The sequence below is a fragment of the Emydura macquarii genome, unplaced genomic scaffold (genome assembly GCF_026122565.2).
Source record: "Emydura macquarii macquarii isolate MOO-44397 ecotype Brisbane River unplaced genomic scaffold, CSIRO-AGI_Emac_v2 contig_719, whole genome shotgun sequence".
Classification (NCBI taxonomy): Eukaryota; Metazoa; Chordata; order Testudines; family Chelidae; genus Emydura; species Emydura macquarii.
Genome location: NW_027130856.1, coordinates 17,753,156 through 17,777,374, shown reverse-complemented (window position 1 = coordinate 17,777,374; position 24,219 = coordinate 17,753,156). Strand labels below are relative to the sequence as shown.

At 44.7% G+C, this 24,219-nt stretch overlaps 1 protein-coding gene across 2 annotated transcripts in view; it reads left to right on the top strand.

Moving 5' to 3' along the window:
* The window catches only part of LOC137149320 (sodium channel protein type 5 subunit alpha-like), a 107,128-nt gene that overhangs the window by 60,271 nt on the left and 22,638 nt on the right, over window positions 1-24,219 (top strand). For both annotated transcript variants that reach the window (XM_067542805.1, XM_067542806.1), the window contains 3 exons: window positions 6,221-6,375; window positions 10,761-10,934; window positions 11,453-11,575. In XM_067542805.1, coding sequence (XP_067398906.1) covers window positions 6,221-6,375; window positions 10,761-10,934; window positions 11,453-11,575 — 452 coding nt within the window. The remainder of the gene's footprint in view (window positions 1-6,220; window positions 6,376-10,760; window positions 10,935-11,452; window positions 11,576-24,219) is intronic.

Below are 24,219 nucleotides of genomic sequence, written 5' to 3'. Positions count from 1 at the left end.
CAAAACAATAAAAGTCACAACGGACAACGCTGCATGCATGTACTATATAAACCATAAAGGGGGAGCCCGTCATACTCGCTATGCAGAGAGACAATGAAACTATGGATACGGTGCGTCCATCATGGCATCAGTATCTCAGCTCCATGTCTCCTGAGGCGCCAGAATATAACGGGGTATGCCCTCAGCAGAAACTTCACACAGAAACACGAATGGGAACTAAACGACACAGTGCTGCAAAACATTTTTTGGCAATGGGGCTGTCCAACCACTGACCTCTTTGCAATCCCACAGAAACAGAAATGCCCACTATTCTGTTCCAGAGGAGGGTTGGGTGCCAGATCCAGGGGTGGCACCTACCTTATCAGGTGGAACAGAGGTCTACTCTACGAGTTTCCCCCCATACCAATGATTCTAAAAGTCCTATACAAAATACGCTCGGACAGAACGAGAGTGATCTTCATAGCTCCTGCATGGCCGAGACAAATGTGGTATTCTTACCTGCTCCAGATATTGACATGCACACCAGTAGTCCTTCCAACACACAGAGACCTACTACATCAGGACAATGGCCAAACTCTGCATCTGCACTTAGACAAACTCCACCTCATGGCATCAGGGCCCAAGCATAATATTTTTAGGCCCAGTACAAACTTGTAACATGGACCTCCTCCCACACACATACCACAATCCCTCATCCCATACATACAATCTCATGAGCCATGAAAAAAGTTTGAATTTTGAAATTACTGTTACATATTCTACATTTCTGAAAAATGCCCCCCTTTGTTATTTTTGTTTAACATAATACCCAGCCTGAGAGTCCTTCAAGTTTGCTTACTATTTTGTAACTTTTTGGTCTTTATAAAGGTATTATATCCGGTCAATGTCTTGATTTTTTTATTCTAATGGACCAATGTGACTGCAAACATTTTATAATTAGGTCAATTAACTTTAAAGCTTTATTTTTCTGGCCTTTTTCATTGCAAAATCGTGGATTAGCCCCCCAAAGTCAATTTCTTTTGCAAGATAGCTAGGTGGCTTAACAGTTCTTCCCCCATTGTAGAACGCTTGCAGTTTTTGATGAGTGCTAGCTTGCTGAAACTTCTTTCAGCTTCTGCCAGTCACTGGCAGTGTGCAAAAAATCCATAGGGCTATGCACACTTTACTGAAAATTAGTTGCAGTTGTTTTTTGTAAATCTCATTTAGTAAGATAAGCGTGGGTAGTTCATATTCTTTTCCAAAAGTAGACTTGAAGATTTTTTTCAGGTGCAACGTTTCGCAAGGAAAATTCTTAGAGAGATCTGTAGGATACTTGTGAAGTAGACATTTAGAAGCTTCTTCTAGTTCCCAGGCTCTAGTGTCACATATTTTAGGACTGAACGGAATGTCAAACAAATGTTATTGGTTGCTTTGAATCTGTCCTATAATTCGCAGATGACTTTGTCCAAATTTGCATCGAAAACATTCCTTCTGAATAAAGACTGATTCATTTTCAGAGATGGTAGAACATGATTCCTCAGGCTCAGATCTCATCATGAAATCTTTTCCATTTCATTCCTCTCTTCTTTGGCAATTGTGCCAAAATTACCATGCCTTCTGCTACAAGACATGCTTCCTGTAGAATTTTGCGCCACTGATCTCTAAGTTGTTTTATTTCTTCAATAATATCAGCAATGAGAGCTACCTCTGATTCAAGAGAGATTCCTCTGGCTTGTAAAATCTTGTTTCTGTCCTCAATACTTGAAAGAACTTTGTACCAGAAGCTAGCCATCAAAAGGCCTAAAAATGAGCTGAAGTACCTACACATCCTACTTGTGATTGAGCTTCATGTGTCAAGTTTAATTCAAGAGCACATTCCAGTGCTTTCAGAATACCTGGAAGATGCTTTGTGAGTGGATGGACAGCATCAGCACGTACACTCCAGTGTGTAGCTGAGTGAGAGTGGAGTGAGCAGTGTATCCTATCTGTTATAATCTTCCACCTCACTGGGCGAACACTGAAAAACACAAAAAGTTGCTGAACACAACCAAAAAATGTTAATGTTTCAGTACAGGCTGCAGCAGCATTAATCCCTACAATATTTAGTGAATGGGAACCACAAGGAGAATACATAGCAAGTTCATTTTTGGACATAATGCAGGCCTGAACACCTTTTATTTTCCCTGACATATTATAGCCATTATCAAATCCTTGACCTCTACAGTCATCCAGAGGAATGTTATAACATTTCAAGCTGCCAATTAGCATTTCAGCTATCTTGTCTCCTTTTTTAAAATCAAGGTTGATAAACTCAAGCAACCTTTCTTTAATGTTAAACGTACCGCTGTCTTTGTTGTGAACTACAAATTGCTATATCAACACATGTTGTTCATGGTGAGAGGCATCAGGAGTAGCATCACATATGATGGAATAATAAATGGCCTTTTCTCTCTCTGCAAGGATGGTCTTCTGCACACTCTTACCACATAATTCAATAAACTCATTCTGATGCTCCCATGAGAGATAATGAGCCTGTCCTTTCATTGTTCTGCTCTCTGTTTGCTTCTGTTTGACTTTAGCCAAATGGTCACAAGTCATGCTGTCATAATGAGCTATAATCTTAAGAGTTCCAAGAAAGTTACCATTGTGTGGGTCACCCATCAGATTATTATCTCCTTGGAATGCTAAACCTCGTGAAATAAGAAATAAGGTAACATCCAACAATCTTTCCAGTATTTCTTTCCATCTTGTAACTTCTGTTAATATTTGTTTTTGAATCTCACTGTCCACTCCATGTCCACCTGACAGTGACTGCTGTAATTGCTTCCACTGGCAGTAGCAAGTTTTATGTTCTATGCTCTTTCATGTTCAGGAAGTTTAGTATATAGCTTACGCCATTTCTTCACAATTGGTGAATACCCTTCATTTTTTGGCAGCATACCGCGTTGTTTAAGCCTCACTTTAGGAAACGGCCGACATGGAAAACAATACAGTGCTGGTTTGTAGCACTCCAAACAAGCCAGTCTCTTGGTATCTTTTCTCTCTTGTTGGAAGTCTTACATTTGAGAAGAAATTCAGGAAAATTATGCCCATCAACATCTTTTGTCATTGACTTTGCTAGCTTCCACATTTCTTCAAAAGTCAGGACACCAGATAGAATCTGTTATGTTTTCACGCCACAAGCCTGGATCTTTGAAAAGACAAGAATCAGATAGTGTAGCACTACTCTCTCCTGCTTCTTGTAAACATCCTGAATGTGGTTTTGCTAATGGTGATACTACCTGGCTATCTTCAAGCATTAGCTTTCTTTATCATCAATTGCCAGTGCCACAGACACTGTCTCTGTACTGAAATCATTTTCATCTTGATTTTGGTCATCTGCTTCCCTAGTTAGTATATTGCCTGACTGCAGAAAGGCCTTGTCTGATTTGAAAAATTGGAGGATAGATTAGTGTCCTATAGCTTCTTTTAGTTCCCTTTCTTTTACCTCCTTACATTTCTGGCTGCTTGATTTGTATTTATAGCCACCACCAGACATGGCAGTATGGGGTGTGTGTATGACTGTGAGTGAATTAGACACTTACTCACATATATTGTGGGTCTGCAAATCCTACCAGAAGAAGCAGCAGCACTGGCTCCCACTGTCTTATGGTGCTTTGCTTTGCCCCTCCCATCAGCTGTCCCTCCCTTCTGCCTATGCACAAGAAACTCTGGGACTGGTAGTTCTTGACCTTGATATGATAGACCATGTCACAGAGAGGAGCACAAAACTTTCTGTGTCTCAGTGTCAAACTATAAGTCCTAGTTTAACTGCACAAGCACACACTCTCTATTCTACAGAAGGGCCTGGGCTGGGCCAGTAGGTCCAGCAACTCACTGTTCAGAATGTTGCTTGAGACTGCTCAAACACTGCTTCTGATTGGCTCTAGCAAATCTCACAATATCTGGACAATAGATACATAGATACAAGGAAATAAATTTCTAATAATATCCTGAGCCATGATCGACAATTAGGCTCAATTTTGTCCTCATGGTAATGAGAGTTGCAGCCTGGGCCGGCCCCCCCAGGGTCTACGGGCCCCAGAAAAGTGTACCCTTTCCTCCCCCCACACCCCTTATGGGAGCCTTGCATGGCATGGCTCCTACATGGTTTCAAGGAGAAGAGTTAGAATGTTCAACACAGGTCAAAAAAGTGTTATTGAACAGCAGAAAATCAACAACTCACAAAGCTTATCTCCAAAAATGGACCAGGTTCAATGAATGGTGTAAAAACAGACATAATTTATCTGTATCGACTTCAATCCCAAATGTACTGGAGAACATGCTCGAACTCAAAAACTCAGGCCTGTCACTCAGCTCTCTCAAAGTCCACTTGGCCGCTATAGCTGCCTTTCACCTGAAAACAGCAGACAAGACTATTTTTACTTACCCTTTAGTCAAATGATTCCTTAGTGGCATACAAAACACATACCCGGAGATCCGCAGGTCCACTATCCCATGGAACCGGAACTTAGTATTACACACTTTAACTGAATATCCTTTTGAACCGGTAGTGAAATGCTGTCTCATACACATGTCTATGAAAGTATCTTTTTTTGTGGCTAAATCATCTGCACGACGTGTAGGGGAAATCGGGACACTTATGGAACACCCACCCTACACAATCTTCTACAAAGACAAAGTCATACTACATCCCCACCCAAAATTTCTGCCAAAGGTCAATTCATCGTTCCACATTAACCAACAAATACACCTACCTACATTCTATCCGAAACCACATGAGAATGTGCAGAATGCTTCGCTACACATGTTAGATGTCAGATGAACGTTAGCTTTCTACTTGGACAGGACTAAATCCTTCAAGCAAAAATCAAGTCTCTTTGTGTCCATTTCGGAATGCTCTAAAGGGGGAACCATATCTAAACAGAGAATCTCTAAGTGGATAAAAGACTGTATCCACTTCTGATACACCCTAAAGAATGTGCAACCCCTTCAACGGATCAGAGCACACTCCACAAGGGAAATGGCAGCATCCACAGCCTTCCTTAAGAATGTTCCTATAACAGACATATGTAGAGCGGCTACATACCAAACATTATGCCCTTGACCAAGCTTCCAGGTCAGATGCAACTATAGGTGTAAATGTTCTATCATCTGTAGACCACAATAACTCCGAAGTTCCCTCTGCCAAATGAGGGATACTGCTCCATAGTCACCTGAAGTAGAGCGCCCCCAGGGTCAGACCACTCGATGAAGTGAAGGTTACTCACCTGTTCAATAACTGAGGTTCTTCAAGATGTGTGTCCCTGTGGGTGCTCCACTACCCTCCCTCCCCTCTACTTCAGAGCCTGACCCATTATTGCTCCACGGTGGAGAAGGAACGGAGGGACTGAGGTTGTGTGCATGTGGTGCCAACGGTGCTGTGAGACAGGCCGTGCATGCGCGACTTGACTGGGCCCTACTGACGAAGATCTCTGATCTGGATGCATAGGCGCGCCAGACACCTGAAGCAGAGCACCCACAGGGGGACACATCTCGAAGAACCTCAGTTACGGCACAGGTGAGTAACCTTCTCTTCTGCCTGCCCCATCTATAATAAAGTAAGTACTAAAAAGTATATGAATGATGTGCTGAGATTGAAAGGAAACTTTTCCTGATTTTCAACCTCAGTTTTCTTAAATAGTAAGATCAACTAGACAGTTGAGTGTTCTTAGAGGGTGTGTAGTGGAAATCCAGTCAGTTTGTTAATTTGAATCTAGAATGGATAAAGGACTAGAAATTAAAAGGTAGGGAACAATTCTGCAGTCAAAGGGGATGGACTATATGATCCTACAGGTTATCTTTATCTCTAATTTCCAAGATATACTGACTCCTTGTGCCAGTTGTATTATTCTTCCAGCTCTCAGTGCTAGCCATGACGTTTAGAACGCTGGGTAAATTTCCAATGCCATGAAGTCCAGCCTTCTGTGTGTTACCTTTGTTCTGTAAACCTGGTCATCAGCATTCTGAGACCATTACCAGTGTTCTTAGCAATTTCCAGTGAGCTGGAAGGTAGCTCATTAATGGGTGCAAGATATTTCTAATTGCTTACAAATAATTTTGTAGTTTGCTTTCAAATAATGAAGGACTGAGAAAGAGGAAACAGGAGACAGACAAGTTTAAGAGACTAAGGACTTTCCCCTGAACCCAGAAATTTCCATGGCTGCCCTGCATATTCATGTAACATGTGTCCCTCTTTCAGGTTGTGTTCGACATTTCCCTTGTTGTGTGGTGAATACCACAAAGTTTCCAGGCAAAACATGGTGGAACCTGAGGAAAATCTGCTACAAAGTTGTTGAACACAACTGGTTTGAAAGCTTTATCATATTCATGATTCTGTTGAGCAGCGGTGCCCTGGTAAATTTTACTTAATCTCGTCTCAGGTTGAATTATAATTGTATGTAGAGGTGTTACACAGCTGTGACTTTTTTGCACAGGGCATAAGGGTGTATTTTCAAAGTGCTTGGGAAAAGAGGGAAAAATTACTTAGCGTAGGGGTAACTTTAACTGTAAAGTGCTGTAAGTCACATGACAGATGATTTCCATTCTGCTTGTATATTGCTTTATCTATGACTTTTTCTGGCAGTTATTTCACATACATAGATTATCATTTTTAGGTGTTTCATTAAGATCAAATGTTCTTACCTGGTGTGTTAATTGTCTTGGAATAAGAAGCGAAACTACTTGAAATAAAGAGACAAAGCAGATTATGTAGTATCTTTTATTGGACCAACTTCTGTTGGTGAGAGAAACAAGTTTTCAAGCTTACACAGAGCTCCCAGTCTGCATCCAAGATAGCTGACACAGAGGAATGTGGGTTCACTGCCCTCCTCACTATCTGGAAGACAATGGAAGGAGGCAGTGGCAGTACCCCATCCCAGTTTCAAACCATAGGGGTTTGAGATGGCAAAAGGGCACAGGCCACATGAAAACTCCTCATGTGCACCTTGCTAGTGTCATCTAAAAGACAAGACCAAAGGGAAAATGTGAAACTGTTTTGAACTGTGCATGGGAAAAATATAAGTTTGATTGATCAGAAACTGCTGTAAGAATTTGAAAGTGCCTGATTGGACAGCTGCCAAGGTGATGAGAAATATTCTGTGGCATCTATGAATAACATTTCTGAGTTTGAACTTCCCCAGGTCACTGGTTAAAGTGTCCCTGCTTCGTTCAGTCTCAAAGGGGGAAGAGCTGTGACAAAGTGGAAATTTTCTGTAATATTTTTATGAATCCTAGGCATGCCTGAGTTTCCCTCTGTATGTTCCATTGCTAACAAGTGGGTGCTCCTGGAATGGTGCAAGAGGTGTATGTATGTGTGTCCATTTTCTGTTTAGGGAGGAATGAATACAGTCATTAAAAACTAGACCAAACTGACCCAAATCAACAGAGGGTCCAGCAAGATAAAGAGATGCCCCAACAACTGAATAATCAACACCTAACAGAAAGAAACCACAGCAGATAGGTCTTGTGAGCTGAGCTGTAAAACAAGATGTCAGGTGACTGGAAGAAGGGGGTTTTTGGAGGGACTCAGGAGGAGTACCTGCATGCAGGGCTGTTCCTAGTGGGGGTGCGGGGCCAGGGCAAACCAGACTGTGTGGGCCCCCACCCGGCTCCACTGGCATACCCTGGGTCTCTGGCACCCGGGGGCCAAGCCTGCATTCAGGGTCCCCCCAACCCTCACGCACCACCCCCCACGCAGGGCAGGAGGGGTTCCTGGCTCCCACAAGGCGGTGCTGCCCCCCAGCTGCCCCAGGGAGGGGAGGATCTGTACCTGCGGGGGAGGGGGAGTGGGACATGCTGTTTACCTCTTCCTGTGTGGGTTGGTGGAGCCCGGATCTGCCCCCTCCCACTTACCCACCACATGGTGCCCGGCTCTGGCTGGGCTCCACCGACCTCCCCTCCCCCCATGGTGCTTGGCTCTCCTGCTCCAGCCCCACAGCCCAGGGCCAGCTCAGATGGGGGAGCCTCGTCCCCAGCCCGCTGGGCAGGCCCTTCACAATGCACAGCAGGGAAGGGGGGGCGCAGGAGGCTCCACTGGACAGCTGACTGTGCCCTCCTGCCCCCACTGCACATCATGAAGTACTGGCCCCCTCGGTATGTGACTGCCCTTCTCCCACCCAGTCTGGCATGCAGCCAGGAGGCACGCTACAGCCACCTGCCTGGTCTGGAGTGGGGCCCCCCAAAGTGCGGTGGTCACCCCAATCCACCTTACCCTAAGGACGGCCCTGCCTGCAGGACAAAGAGGGGAGAGAGCCAGAAATGGAGTCCATCACAGCTTGGCTGGCTCATCAGGGCACTGGCTTGGCCAGGATAGACTATGGCTTAACTTCTACCTCTCTGTGCTCATCTAAGGATTTTCAGATTGTATAACCAAGTGAATAATAAATGGTTATCTTGTTTTGAAAAGGCTGCCTGTGCCTGTAAATACTCACTGAGAGCAATGTTTCCTGAAGGGGCACAGTACAGGCCTCCCACAGGACTCTGATTTGGCTGGATTCTCTGCAGGGATCCATGGAGAAAGACAGGAGACACTGGTACCAAAGGCCCAGTCTTGGAGACTATGGGCCTGCCACTGTGGAACTGTGTGGGTCCTGGCACACGAAAGGGGTCACTCTCAGGAGACTGTGACATGCCAGGAGATAGACCAGATTCTGTGACAGTCTCTCATCAACGGACATTGGTCCAATAAACGATATTACCTCATCCACCTTGTCTCTTTAATATCCTGAGGCGAACATGGCTACAACAACACTGCCAATTTTTGTGCATATCTGAAAATATACTCTTCCGCTAGAATCCACTAAAAATAAAATTCCTGAGGACAGAACTGGTGTGTGTGCGTGTGTGTGTGTAAGTATAACTGTAAGCTACAAGTTGGTAAATATGAGTCTGAATGAGTCTAGTGGGATTCTAAATTTGTGTAACTTACTTACTGAGGGACCTTAACTAGGTTTAATTAACTTAGTTTCACTCTAGGATTAACATTTTCTTAGACTCACCTCTGAATTTTGCTGTTTGTTTCACAGATTGTGTCTAGGAAATTTCTAGGCCTGTAATGAGACTTTGTGATAGTCATTTAGGACTGTATTTGATTAAGTCTATATTTGTAATAGGGACACCCGTTTACACTTGTATTAGGATTTTCACAGAGACAGGTGATGCAACTCCCAAACTTCCATGTGTAACATGTACAGCAGCTGAGGAACTTCACATATGCTGCTGATCCCTCTCAAAATTCTGCTTCCAAGATCTTGATTTCTTTGATGTTCTTCCCTATGTGAAGTACCATGTCAGCTCTCCAGGGGTGTTCCTAGAGCTGAAGTGATCACACAAGTCTCATTAAGAACCTGCTGTTCACTTCCTGAAACAAGCAAATAATTGTTTATAAGATTATTTCTTCATTAAAACAATGACCACACACCATGTCCTTTTGGCTTTGGTACCTGGAGGAGTCACTGATGTTGATGCACGATTTGGGGAAGCATAACAGATACCAGAATTGGCATTTCCACCATACATCTTTACATCTTTTCATCCTTCATCTCACCACTTATCACCAGTTTGACTGCCATAAATAGATTGTTGTGCCATAAAATACAACTTTAATGAAGGTTGACTATATGTGGGGCAAAAGATTGTTCCTTGCATATAGGAATATTTTGTAGTTCTTCCACAGTATCTAATATGTTCTTTTCATTATTATCACTAGAGCTGGTCGAAATTTGTTTGCGATGTTTTAGGGAACCCAAAAATGTTTATAACATTTTACCCAGAATCAGGGTTGTGGACTCAGCTTGCCCTCAAAGGAATTTCTCCCTCTGCTCCTCAGCAGAGCATGGAGGTGCTCCCAGGCCTCCATTGGTGGCTCCTGGCTGCAAGTGCATGGTCCCAGTCCCTAAGCACCCTAACCGCAGCCTAAACTGCTGTTTCTTCGGAGCTACTGCTCACAGGAATACTATGTTTGGTACCATCTTCCAAAGTAGGAGCAGGTTAAGGTGGTGTAGGCTGCACTTGTGTGAGAGTGAGTGCTATGGAGCTGGCCTGATGTTGGGATGGGCAGAAACTCTGGGTGCTGCCACTTCAGGTGGGACCACAGAGATGGTCCCTTTTTCCCTCCCTCCCTCCTAGGGAGTCACTGTCACAGTGGTGATAGGCAGTCACATCCAGTTGCCTTGCCATCACAATGAAGTGCTCCAGTATGACAGAGGGTTGGCAGCACCTTTGAGAATGCTGAGGAGATCCTTCTCTCTTCCACTCACCCTCCCCATCTTACCCTCCTCCACTCCATCCCCCATTATTGATTTTATTAAGGTTTTGGGCTTCTTTTGACAAAGACAGAGATTTTCCCCTGCCTTCCGTGAATGATGCAGTGAAAATTTGAATAAACATGACCAAATAGGACATTTGCTGTTCTGGATCAAAAAAAGTCTAAACAAAGCATTTTGGCATTTTCCCAAATGAATTTTTTTCTTGATTCCATTCTGTGAAACATGATGAAAACTTATCCAAAATCCTGGGAAAATGAATTCTGTTTTTTCAGCCAGTTCTAATTATCACCTTCATTGGGACTATTCACATTTGTAAAGTTCAGCTGACATGTAACTGTTTGCAGAATGAGAGTCCAAATTTCATGTGGTTTGAAGTTTCATAATGAAAGGTGAATGCATCTCTAATTTCAGCACATCAAAATATTCCACTGAAACTCTGTAGAATGGGATTATATTTAAGATTTATTATTCCAGGCATTTGAAGATATTCATCTTGAAGAAAGAAAAAACATTAAAAGCATGTTAGAATTTCTTGATAAAATCTTCACTTACATCTTTATCCTGGAAATGTTTCTGAAATGGGTGGCTTATGGCTTCAAGAAGTATTTCACCAATGCCTGGTGTTGGCTTGACTTCCTAATTGTGGGTGTAAGTATTCATTTGAATAGTTCTGTGGGCTGGATACAGCAACAAAATGTTCATTCTTCTTTTTTTGGATGTACTTTGAAGGGGGACTGAATTTTAAAAAAATGTTGAGAACCCATCATCTGAAAATCAGGACCCTTCAAGTTGTCTCAATTTGGGCAATGAAAATCATTAGTCTGTTAAAATTTTGGACTCCTTCAACTTTAATAATCTTAGGTAGCATTTGGTAACACAGGTAAGTACATTTGTTTTTTTAAAATATATTGGGTGAGATCTTTGACACCAAATAAACACAATGGGTATTTTACTATTAACTTCAGTGGGATCAGGATTTCACCCATTATTTTTTACTTGTCAGTGTCCCTTTAAGATGCATTTTTACTAGTGCTATACAGGCTGCTGATTCACACTTCCATTGGTAAGATATTTTAAGAAAGAGTAAAAAAATTTTTAAAAAAAGAGGAGGAACAGATGGTAGGATTTGCTAATATTTTGGACTTTTACTTTGTGTCTTCATTCAGGTCTCTGTAGTAAGCCTCATAGCTAACTCACTTGAATGCTCCGAAATGGGACCCATGAAATCCCTTAGGACTCTCCGAGCTTTGAGACCATTAAGAGCATTGGCACGGTTTGAAGGGATGAGGGTAAGAGTAAATAAAGCAACCACTGAAGCCCATTACTGTGAATATCAAGCATATAAAGTGACAATATTTTATATGGTTTTGTTTTCATTATGTTGCACAAGTAGCAGCACCATAGTTAAGGTTACATTTAAGAGTTCAGTTTTAACAGGAGCTTTAAATACCTATTTTGTAAAAGTCTCATTGAAATGGAACAATGAAATATAGAATATAAACTATGAGCAGAATTTGAATTTTTTGTGGTGGATTGATGAAAAATGAATTGATACACAGAGAATAATAAGAGTTTTTAAAACATCCCTTTTGGCAATTTTTCACCAGATTCTCTCACTTTTCTTTGAACTCCTTTTAGCAAGAAATCTACAACACTCTGGGATCTTTCCTTTGCCCACATTGTTGCTCCTCATGTGCTGACCATTAAAATACATCAGGAGTGTTTGTTAATGGAGTATTTAATAACTTTTTAGCCACAGTGGCAAATTTAAGCACACTTATCTCTGTTTTAAACTTGGGTAGTTTTAGTCTTTTGTAAATAGTTTTTTTGTCAGTTAGCTTTAGAGTCATTATTTTGTTAATAGTTTAGTGTTAGTTTTAACATTTAGTTAGGTATTGGTACTGGGTGATAAGCAGCTATGCTGGCACCTAGATCTCCCAGTTTCAAAACATGCCTCTCATGTAATGTTGCTATACCAGCAATACACACTCATGAAAAGTGTCTTTACTGTTTAGATAAGTGGCATTCTCATGGGCTGGTATGTCACATGACATGCGTTGGGTCACTTGGGCTGGGAAGGCGGGGAAGGCCATCGAGTCAGGGTCAACAGAGCGGCACTCCCATCTGGGCAGCGTGGCCTAGTAGCCAGAGTCAGTAAAGCAGTCCATTAGTTGGGGCAGTGTGGCCTAATAGCCAGAGTTAGTAAAGTAGCCCTCCAGTTAGCACAGCATGGCCTAATTGCACTTTGGGGCAGTGGGACACTGTCTAGGTGGGTGCAGCACCCAGGGTCGGGGGCTCAGGCCCTTCCTGTTCCTCCAAGCCGTAGCCCAGGGCCCTGTTGGTGGAGGAGGGTACACTTCACAAATCAATGGGGGTCCTCCTGAAATATGCTGAATGGTACCCCGATTCACCCACCGTATCACCCTTCAAGTCCCCTGGGCTACTTCCTACTCTGTCTTGGGTGGCAATATTCCACGATTTCCTAGGGCTTCTGGGGTCCCCAGCCAGCATGGCCTCTGGCAGCTCGGTCCCTTCTCGGGGTTTGTCTGGCGGCCTAGAATCCGCTCGGAGCTCAATGTGGCTTGGCTCTAGAATCGGAGTCTGAAGCAACTCCCTGGAGAGAGACAATGTCTACAACCTTCCCCTTCAGCAGCCCACTCTGACTGAGCTATGTTGGTCCCTTTTATATCTGCCTTCCAGGCTGAGCATGCCCAGCAGAGATGAGGGGGCATGTCCTCTTCTGCCCACAATGTGTCCTTAACCCTTTGTAGGCCAGAGTGGGACTGGTACACCACGTCACACACCCTACCCCTCAAGATAGGACCTCGCATGGGTTCTTCCTTACCTTCCTCCTCCCATGATTGCTAGAAGAAGTCTGCACTAGCATGAACTGTCCCAGGATGATGCAACATGCTAAACTCGTATGGTTTGAGTGAAAGGTACCATCGCATGATCCGGGCAATGGACTCCTTCATTGTGTGGATCTATCGTAGGGGTGCATAGTCTGTAATGAGCTCAAAAGGGCTCCCTAATAGGTAGTATCTGAGGGCCTCTATTGCCCATTTAACTGGCTAGTTTCTCTTCTTGATCATGGAGTACTTGACCTCATGGGAAATAACTTCTGACTGAGATAAAGCACTGGGTGCGCCTCCCTTTCCCATTCTTGCAACAGCACAGTCTCCAGCCCCACTTCTGAGGCATCTGTCTGTAAAATAAATTCCTTTAAGAAGTCAGGTTGAATTAGGATGGTTCCTGGGACAGTCGTTCTTTCAGAGTCTGGAAGGCCTGTTCACACTCTGCCAACCACTAAACTTTCAATGGTTGCAAGTTCTTCATGAAGTTGGTTAAGGGGCAGCGATCTTGGTGAAGTTTGGCATGAATCGCCAATAGTATCCAGCTAAGTCAAGGAACTGCCTCACCTTCCTTTTTGTCGTTGGAGCAAGATAGTCTCTCAGGGCCTGTACCTTATCTACCAGGGGGCGGAGTCATTCTGTCCCCACAGTGTACTCCAAATAAGTCACCTCCTGATGCCTGAGGTGGCATTTGGTAGGGTTGGAGGTAAGTTCCGCTTCCTTCAGGGCTCGCAGTATTTCAGTGAGGTGTGTAGGTATCCCTCCCAAGTTACACTATAGACCAATATATTGTCAATATATGTGGCCACATATTGTCAGTGCGGTTGCAGTAGTTGATCCATCAACCACTGAAACGTAGCCATGGCCCCATGTAGCCCGAAGGGCATAGTGATGAACTAATATAGGCTGAACGGCATAGGAAAGGCTGTCTCCTCCCTGGATGACAGGGTAAGAGGTATTTGCCAATATCCCTTTGTCAGGTCGAGGGCTGACAGGAATTTGATACTCCCCAGCTGTTCCAGCAGTTTGTTGATGCATGGGCTTGTGTAGGCATCAAAGCAGGAGATGGCACTGATGCCCCTAAAGTCTATACAGAACCTCATGATTCATCAAGCTTTGGGACCAGGATGATGGGACTTTGCCAGTCACTCTTGGATTCTTCCACCACCCCAGGACCCACATCGCCTCAAGTTGTTTCTGGACCATGTCCCACATCTTCCAGGAAGGGGGACAGTGTTGGTTGTGGACCCTTTGCCCGGGAATAGTTTCTATATGATGACTCGTAACATTCATCCTTCCAGGGTGGGCTGAAAAAAAGAGGGGAAGTCTTGGACCAACTGCTGCAACCTGGCTTGCTGTTAGGAGCCCAAGTCCTGCTCCATCCTTAACCAGTGTCCAGTCGGGGGTCCCTGGCCAATGGGTCCCAATTTGGGTTCTGGAGGGTAGGGGGCGATCAGCAGACTCTCCCGTGCCTTCCACACTTTTAAGAGGTTTACATGGTGGAGCCGGAGGTCTTTTCGCTGGCCAGGGAGATGTATTTTGTAGTCCATGGGCCCCACATGTTGCACAATTTCAAACTGCCCCTGCCACTAAGCAAGCAGCTTTGACTCCGAAGATGGTAATAAGAGTGAGACGTGATCACCGGGTTCAAATGTCCACAGCTTTCTTGCATTGTATGTGCCTCTGATTTTCTTGTGTGAACTCCCCCAGTTTCTGGAGACGTTCCCACAGTTGTAGAATGTAGGGGACAGATCCCATGACCCTGGACTCCTGTTCCTCCCAGGTTTTGAGGAGCAGGTCCAGGAGTCCTCTAGGTTGTCTCCCATAAAAGATCTCAAAAGGGAAGAACCCCATGGAGGCTTGGGGCACTTCACATATTATAAGCAGTAGTGCTGGTAGTAGCTTGTGCCAATGGCGGGGCCATCCTCCACGAACTTCCGGAGCATGGTCTTCAGGGTGCTGTTGAACCTTTCAATTAGCCCATTGGTCTGTGGGTGATAAACCGAGTCCCTGAGGGCCCAGCTGTCTAATAGCCGGCATAATTTGTCCATCATTTTGGATGAGATGTCCCTTGGTCAGTCAAGATTTCTCTGGGTATGCCTACCCTGGTGAAAATCTTGAGAAGCTCTGCAGCTATGGTGGCTGCCATGGTGTTTCGTAGCAGAACTGCTTCTGGGTAGTGAGTCACATAGTTGACAACCACCAGGATGTACTGGAACCCTGTCTCACTCTTCTTCAAGGGTCCTATCAGGTCTAGGCTAATCCTTTCAAATGGACCCCTGACTACTGGGAGTGGGATGAGAGGTGCCTTCTGTATCGTCTTCGAGCTGACCCATTTGGAGCAAGTGGAGCAAAAGTCTCGCACTTCTTGGTGTATGCCCAGCCAGAAGAACCTCAATGCCACTCGTTGCATTGTCTTCTCATGTCCCATATGCCCAAGGTATGGACTGGGCTAGTCACAACAGATCCCATCGGAAGTGGCGGGGAACCAAAAGCAGGTAGAGCTCCTCTCTTGTCTGGGGAAGCTGGGTCATCCGGTAAAGGCAGTCATGGTGGACCTCGAAATAAGGCCCCTGGAAGCATCTTGTTCCGGGGTTGCCTGGTGATTCCTCTCTCTGAATCTGATCCCGTGCTCTGCTAAAGTACAGGTCTTCTCTCTGCTCTCAGAGGATGTCCCCATCTACTGACATCCCTTCTTGGTCATCATTTTCCTTGGGGCCAACCCCCGCCCAAGGTTTTGAAGGGCTGTCGGCTTGCCTGGAGAGAGCCTCACCTGGGTCGTCTAGTTGCTCATAGCCCAGGAGTTCCCTCTGTACCGGTCCTGGGGTCTCCCCTTCTCTATGTGGATGGCTCCAGTCCTGCAAAATTTCCTGGAACCAGGACCAGTCCCATCCTGATATCACAGGGTATGCTAAGGCCAGAGCTAGACCCATCCGACACTCCTCCTCATGGCTCTTGACCGGACTCTGGCTGTGGGATACGGGTGTACCTCCTCGTGGATGCATTGCAAATAGATGGGTTTCCCTGCGGGATCTGGTGAGCCTACCAGGTTGGCCTGGACCAACATCTGGCTGTACCTGGAGTCGAAGAGGATGGTCTGTGAGGCACCATCTACCTGTACCGATACTAGTAGCTTAGCTGGATCCTCTCTTTGTGCTTGATGGTCCGCCATCCACACTTGCCCATAGGCGCAATCCATTAAGGGGCAGTCTGTCCAAAAGTGCCCCTCTTTCCCACAGTCACAGCAGCAGCCCTTTGGTGCTCTCATCCATCGGCTGGATATGGGGGTACCAGTTGTGGGCAGTAGAACCCCGCCCGCTTGGAGGGTTGGCTGTGTCGTTCTGCTCCCGTGCGGCTGGTGGGAACCCATTGGTGTTGGGGGGGTTCCGGAATCTCTCTACTTCAGCTTCAAAATCCTGCGATTGGGATTCTGGCTCCGCCCTGCCGTACTCCCAAGTCTGGGATTGGGCTGCTCTGGGTCCACCACAGCCTTGTAGTCTTCCATCAGTGAGACCACCTCAGACAAGGTTGAGGGGCGGTGGCGCTGCACACATTCTTTCCCCCCAGCGGAAAGTATCTGTGTGAATTGTTCAAGGACCACAGCCTCTGCCATCTGGGGGCCTGTTAAGTCCTGGTAGGGCTAACCATCTCCAACAGTAGTCCCACAAGCATTGGGCCATGGCCCATTTGCCAGGCTCTGGTGGGTGCCATTCTTTCTGGAACTGCTGTTGATAGGTCTCCAGGATGATGCCTGTCTAGTCTAATATATTGACTTTCACTCGGGCGTAGTCCAGTGCTTCACAAAGGTCCAGGTTATGGTAGGCAGTCTGAGCGAGGCCAGTCAAATAGGGTGCTAGTAAGGTGGCCCAACGTTCTGGGGGCCAGCGGGCCCCCATGGTGACCTGTTCAAAGGTGGCAAGGAATGCCTCGGGTTCATCTATGAGCCCCATCTTGGTAAGGGTCACTGGTAGTCCACCCAGGACGTCCCCCGGCCTGCCCCCTTTGAGGGCTAGTCTGGGTGGCCCTGCTGGCTGTAAGACCGTCGCTATCTGTTTGATCAGGCGTTCTTATTCGGTGTGGTGCTGGGCGGCCCATTCCTACATCAGCTGCTGCTGCCACTCCTGCTGCTGCATCATTTGGAGCTGGTGTTGGCTGGTAATCTGCTACACTAGCTGGGCTCGCTGTTGCTGCACTTGTGCCGCCTGTTGGTACTGGCTTTCCAACACCCACTTCAGGAGCTTCTCAGTTCCATGGCTAATTCGTGTAGTAATCTTGAGGCCTAGTCCACTCCTTTTGGACCTTTTAGCAAGTTCCAGTCTATGCCTGTATTCTAGATGCACTATCAGTCTTCTATTCACTAATGGAATGGTTCTCGGTATTCTCTCACTCCACAGCTGTAAGGTTCATTAAAGACTGGAGAACCTCTTCCCTCAAGTTAAACTCCCTGCTCCAGTCTGGGATCTTAATCTAGTTCTCAGAGGTCTCATAGGGCCTCCTTTTGAATCTATGGTGACCTGCTCATTACTATACCTTCCATGAAGATGGCCTTTTTGATAGCCATTGCATTGGCTCAAAGAGTCGGGGAAATCATGGCCTTAATGGCAGATGCTCCCTTTACAGTATTCTTCAAGGATAGTTTCCTTATGTCCACATCCCAAATTCCTTCCGGAAGTGTCATCTGAGTTTCATCTGTATCAGACCATGCATTTACCATTTTTTCCCTAAAACCACATAACTCGGGTTAGGAAGCTTCTTTTCATACCTCAGATATCAAAAGAGTACTGGCTTTCTATCTTGATGGGATCAAGCCATTTAAGAAGTCTCCTAGACTATTTTTCTCCATTGCAGACACATCTAATGGTTCCACTATTTTTACACAGATACTATAAAGGTAGATTTTTGGGATGTATTATTGCTTGCTATGAAGTTGCCAATGCCCAGCTTCCTGCTTGGGTTCTAGCCCACTGTACTGGGTCACAATCAACATCTGTGGCCTTTCTTAAGGATGTTCCAGTACTTGAAATGTGCAGGGCCGCTACATGGTCTTCAATGCATACGTTTTCCAAACACTATGTCATGCCTCTAAATCTGATGTGGAAGTGGGCAGTATAGTGCTTTCTTCTGTACTAGATTCTGTTCCAAATCTGCCTTTTCCTGGGCAGACTGCTCAGAAGTCACCTGAAGTGGCACGAACATAGGGACACTACTCAAAGAAGAAGGAACCCTCCCTGTGCAGTAGCTGTAGTTCTTCAAGATGTGTATCCATATTGGGTGCTCCACTATCCACCCTCCTTCCCCTCTGCTTTGGAGTTTTCTTGGTGGGACTTTGTGGTAGAGAAGGAAGGGCGTTCACATGCACAGCTCTATATAGCCTCAGCATGGGCCACAAGGATGTGTTGGGCATAGGAGCAGGTTAAATGGAGACTGCTAATGAAAATCTCTACTTGAAGGTGCCTGGGGCACTTGTGCACCTGAAGTGGAGCACCTATAGGGACACACATCTTGAAGAACTACAGTTATTGCACAGTGTGAATAACCTTTTCTTCTAGACTCATGGATCTTTATTTAAGGCATATATATGACTGTCGGAGTTCCCCAATGAGTTCTAATGCCCCTTCATTGGTGGTTAAACCCTTCTGAAGTTTGCAAGGGCCTTCCATTTGTGTCTCTTCAACCAACTCTAATGCCTCCAAACTGGGTTGAGATGTGTACCTCCAAAATCAACAGATTCATGCATTATGGTCTCAGTAGGTGTCTCTTCTACATATAAATGTTGGAATTTTTAGCAATTCATCTGGCCTGTATATCCTGCCTTGATCTGATCCAGGGCAAGGTTGTTCAAGTTATGATGGATGATATCTTCACCATGTTTTACATAAACAAATCAGGGGAACAAGATCAAAACCCTTATGTCAAAAAGTACAACTTCTTTGAGTGATGTCCCTGTGGGCTCCACTTTAGGTGTTGTTGTGTACTGCATTCGTGATCAGAGATCTTCTCAGCAATATTCACTCAGGTCATGCATGCGCAGCTCCTGTCTCGCGGCACCATTGGCACATCTTCTAGTGCACATGCGACCCAACCCCCTCAGTTCCTTCTTAACCGTCCATGGTCTAAGACGGAGTATTACCAGCAGTTAAACTTCACTCGTATTTAGCAGTTTTTGAGTTAGTTATTAGTTTAGTTTAGTCATAGTTAAGTCTCTTTTAGTCAGTTAGATACTTACGTGTTCAAAAAAAAATTATTTTCTCCAAATAGTGGAGTTCATAGGCATAAGACATGCCAGGCTCTCCTGGTTTTAAGACATGTACCTCTTGTAGAGAGGCTATGCCAGTGTCGGACAGACACTCCCTCTGTGTACGGTGCTTGGTTGAAACTTATGTACCACAAAAGTGAACACTGTAAAAATTTCAAGGCAAGGGCTAGGAAGGACAGAGATGTGAGGTTGAAGCTAATTTTAATGGAAAGATCCCTCAGACCTTCATCTGACCTGGGACCAGACAAGCCTGACTCAGAACACACACCAAATAAAAGAGCCTTATCTCCTACTCCTAGTACTGCGACAAAGAGAAAGTGTTCACCTAAGAGGCAAAAGGATCCTCAGGTACAACACGGTCAGTGCCACCAAAAGACCTGAAACGTCCAGGTGAGGAGTCGAGTGACTTACAAAAAACGTTCTCTTCCAGCATGGCACAGCATAAAAATACAGTGCAGAAACCACCTGACCAATGGTCAACGGCAACTACGGCATTGCTAGACTCAGCGGCACCGAAGAAAAGTACAGTGCCAAGAGAAACCAGGGCACCCACGCTGAGACCGAAACCTATTGCAGCACTGACAATTGAAAAAAGGTCGATCATGGCACCAATGACTGATAAGGTGCCGACAGCGGCACCGATTGCTAGTGACACACCACCTGCGGCACCAGCTTCCTATACTCGGCACCGACCACCATTATGGATCCAATAGGAAGCACGGCACCAACTTTGGCACCATCAGGCAAAAGAAGGTGCAAACAACATCATACACAGCCCATCCAGACTTCATCACTACAATCAGAAGGGACCGCGGAGTCCCCGGTACATTTTGCACATGATGAGACGTTTTCACCAGTATGATTCCTCAGTGCTGATGATAATGATGCAGAAGAAGCTCAATTTTCATCTGAGTGCTCCTCACCCACCAGACCTTCACTAGAACTGATTGAATATGACCATCATAGAGGACACAAACCATATCCATATTATGGCCCACCATAGTTTGCTCCTCTTATGCCATACCACATGCAATGGCATAACTGGGATGCATGGTCCTCTCATTCTAGGGCATGTGACAGGCCTATCAGTTCCCATATTAGTAGGATGAAATTGGTGAGACCATCAACTTTGAATACATTGGTTGAAGTGGGGAAGGAAATTAAAACAGAAGACTCCACAATGGAGCAGGATACATCTCCTCCCACAAATGAATCAACTTCTTCACCAGATGAAGCTGTGATTCCCCCCTGCACCTACTGTGTAGATGACCCTAAACAGTTTAATGATCTCTTTAAGAGGGTAGCTCAAGATTTAGAGATCCCTCTAGAGGAAGTGACAGAATCACACCACAAGTTGCTGAAAATATTGCATACAGCAACATCATCAAAAATCACACTCCCGATGGGTGAGGCTGTAATGGAACCCACCAATAACATATGACTGACACCAGCTACCATTCCTCCTACCAACAAGAGGAATGATAGGAAATATTATATCCCAAAGGGATGGGATTCTTATTTACTCATCCACCTCCAAATTCGCTAGTCGTGGATGCTGCCAACCAAAGAGGAAAACAGACAAATTATTAAACTACACCACACGATGAGGATTGGAAAAGACTTGATTTATTAGGCAGGAAAATCTACTCATTATCCACTTTACTAATGAGGGTATCTAACTATGCAGCACCACTGTCTAATTATGACCATAACATTTACAAAAAATTGTTACAATTCATTAATAATATTCCACTTTCCCTGAGACACTATCTTCTTTACCAGGATTCTGGTCAATTTTATCACCAAGAAATACAAAAACTCCATCTCACAGCGTGGTTTATTAATTGTTTCTGTCCCGATGAGTTAGAATGCTCAGAACAGGTTAGACAAACATTACTAAACAGCAGAAAACCAACAATAAAAACCAACACTTACCTGCAGAAGTGGCACAGATTCGAATCTTGGTGCAAAGACAGACAAATTGAGGCAACATCTTCTTCTATCCTGATAATCCTTGAGTACATATTGGAATTAAAGAAATCAGGTTTATCAATTAGTTCCTTAAAAGTACACCTATCATTGTCTTCCATGACAAAATAAATGATATAACCATATACTCTCACCTGATAGTAAGAAGATTCTTAGCGGGTTTACAGAGAGTATTTCCAACTGTACGTGCCCCCACACCATCATGGGATCTAAATGTAGTACTCAGACCCATTACTAAAGCACCATTCGAGCCTTTAGGAACATGTTCACTCCTCCACATGTTTATGAAAGTATCATTTTGGTTGCCATTACATCAGCCTGGAGGATAGGAGAGATTTGTGCATTCATGGCCTATCCTCCTTACATGATTTTTCACAAAGATAAAATAACCCTTAGGCCACACCCTAAGTTCTTACCAAAGGTAGTGTCGGACTTCCATATTAATCAACCTATCCATTTACCTACCTTTTACCCAAAATCACATACAAATCCACAGAAAGCAGCACTCCACGCTCTGGACATCAGACAGGCCATAGCCTTTTACGTAAAAGAACAAAAACATTTAGAAAATCAGATAAAACTTTTCATATCAGTAATAGAATGCACGAGAGGCAAAGCCATCTCCAGGCAAAGACTATCCAAATGGATATCAACATGTATTCACATATGTTATGAACAGAAAGGTTTACAAGCTCCCTCAGGAACCAGAGCTCATTCTAAGAGAAATATCCACTTCCATAGTGTTCCTGAACAATGTTCCTGTAATGGACATATGCAAAGCCACAACATGGGCATCAGCACATATTTTTGTAAAACATTATGCTATTGACTATTCACTAGGCCTAACTGTACTGTCATCCATACAAAACATTAACACTGAAGTCCCTCCTCCAATACAGGGCACTTCTCTATAGTCACCTAAAGCTGAGCACCCATGGGGACATCACTCGAAGAAGAAGAAGAAAAGGTTACTCACCTAGTGCAGTAACTGACATTCTTCGAGATGTGTCCCCCTGTGGGTGCTCCACTACCCACCCTCCTCCCCTCTACTTCAGAGTTCTATCTGTGGACTCTATGGTAGAGAAGGAACTGAGGGGGTCAGGTTGTGTGTGCGCTAGAAGACGCACCAACGGCACTGCAAGATGGGAGCTGTGCACGCGCAACACTGGTGAATACTGCTGAGAAAATCTCTGATCAAGAATTCAGGACGCAATAACACCTAAAGTGTAGCACCAACAGGGACACACATCTTGAAGAACATCAATTACTGCACTAGGTGAATAACTTTTCTTCTTTGGGAATGGTGTATACATCAGGTGTCCCAGAAAGCAGTTCATTTACCAGGCCTTCTGAATACTTGTGCAGACCAGCTAAGCAGTTTGCATCAGTAATTAGTAATGATTGAGGTCTTCTCTCCTCACTCATTACTAATTAGTTAATGCCCCTGTGATGTTCCCCTCTGCAACCTGGACTGGTGTATTGCTTTGTCACCCCAATCCCTCACTCTTGGAGTACGTCTTACTCTGCTCTGCTGTGTGAACCCTCACTCCTGGGTCAGCCTATGCACAGCCTACTGCAAGCAAGGTGATCCCAACTAAGTGAGTGAGTGCTTCTAGCCAGCCACCCTTGGGATTATGCACTGGTATGACACCAGTCAACACCCATAGTCCAGATGCAACCATAGGAATTGCTATTTTACAAAGCTCATATGTTCATCAATGTATCAAAAAAATGTATATGAACCATCCTTGTCACTTCAAATAGGATCCCTAACACACTTTAAATTAAATGTACTGCTTTAGATAAAACAAACAAATTTATTAAGTACAGAAAGATTTTAAGTGATTATAAGTCCGAAGAAAATAAGTAAGATTTGATCAAGATGAAACAAAAGCCAAATGCATTCTAAACTTTCAGCAACTTTACATATTCAGATGATTCTCACCACAGGCTGGCGGGTCTCCTTCCCAGCCAGGATCCCTCCAGGTCAACATTTCAGTTGCTTGGTGGTGTTTGTAGATGGAGGGGGAAGAGAGAGAGTGCAAAATGTCTCTCCTTTTTAACATGTTCCTTCGCCCCTTCTGGGGCCTCGCCCTCCCTTTCAGGGTCAGGTGACAAACAGTATCCATCCCTGGTTCCCTCGATGCTCTGAGTCATTGTGATTCTTTGTGGGTTTGTTTGTCGACATCTGGGCTAGCCTTTTTTCCCTGGAATGCTGAGCTGGGGGCGTCATACAAGTCCTAATGAGGTGTGAACTGCCCTTCAGCTCTGTAGAGTTTAGCCTAGATCTGTCTCAAGCCATGAGACACATATCTGGGAATATTACATAGTGAAGCCTCTTAACCATACACATGACATTGAATGTTACTATAACAATAATGTTCAGTATGCCATGAGCATTCGAAAAACATCTTACATGACATACTTTGCATTAAACAATACACAATAACACTATAAGTGTGAACATTGTTGATGCACAATTACACCATAAGGGTGTATATGGGGGTGCAGTGTGTCACAGCCCCCCAGCTGTGGAATTGAGAAGATGGTTCAGTATCATTGCTGGAGGCTCCAGGACTAATCTCCACTCTGCATCTCAGACCACCAGATTTTCTAACTCTGACCATGGAATAAGTTGGCTGTTCAGTTTCTTCTGACCCTCCTCCTCCTCCTTCTCCTCTTCTGGATCAGGTAAACAGTAACATGGTGGTTTCAACCACCTGGACCTGCTGCTGCAGTTCCTCCCTGCCCTTTAATGGAGATCAAAACTGGGACCAGCAATGAGTAGAAGTTCTCTGTCCTAATCAGTAACTGCAGCTTTGCATCTGTTGTCTCT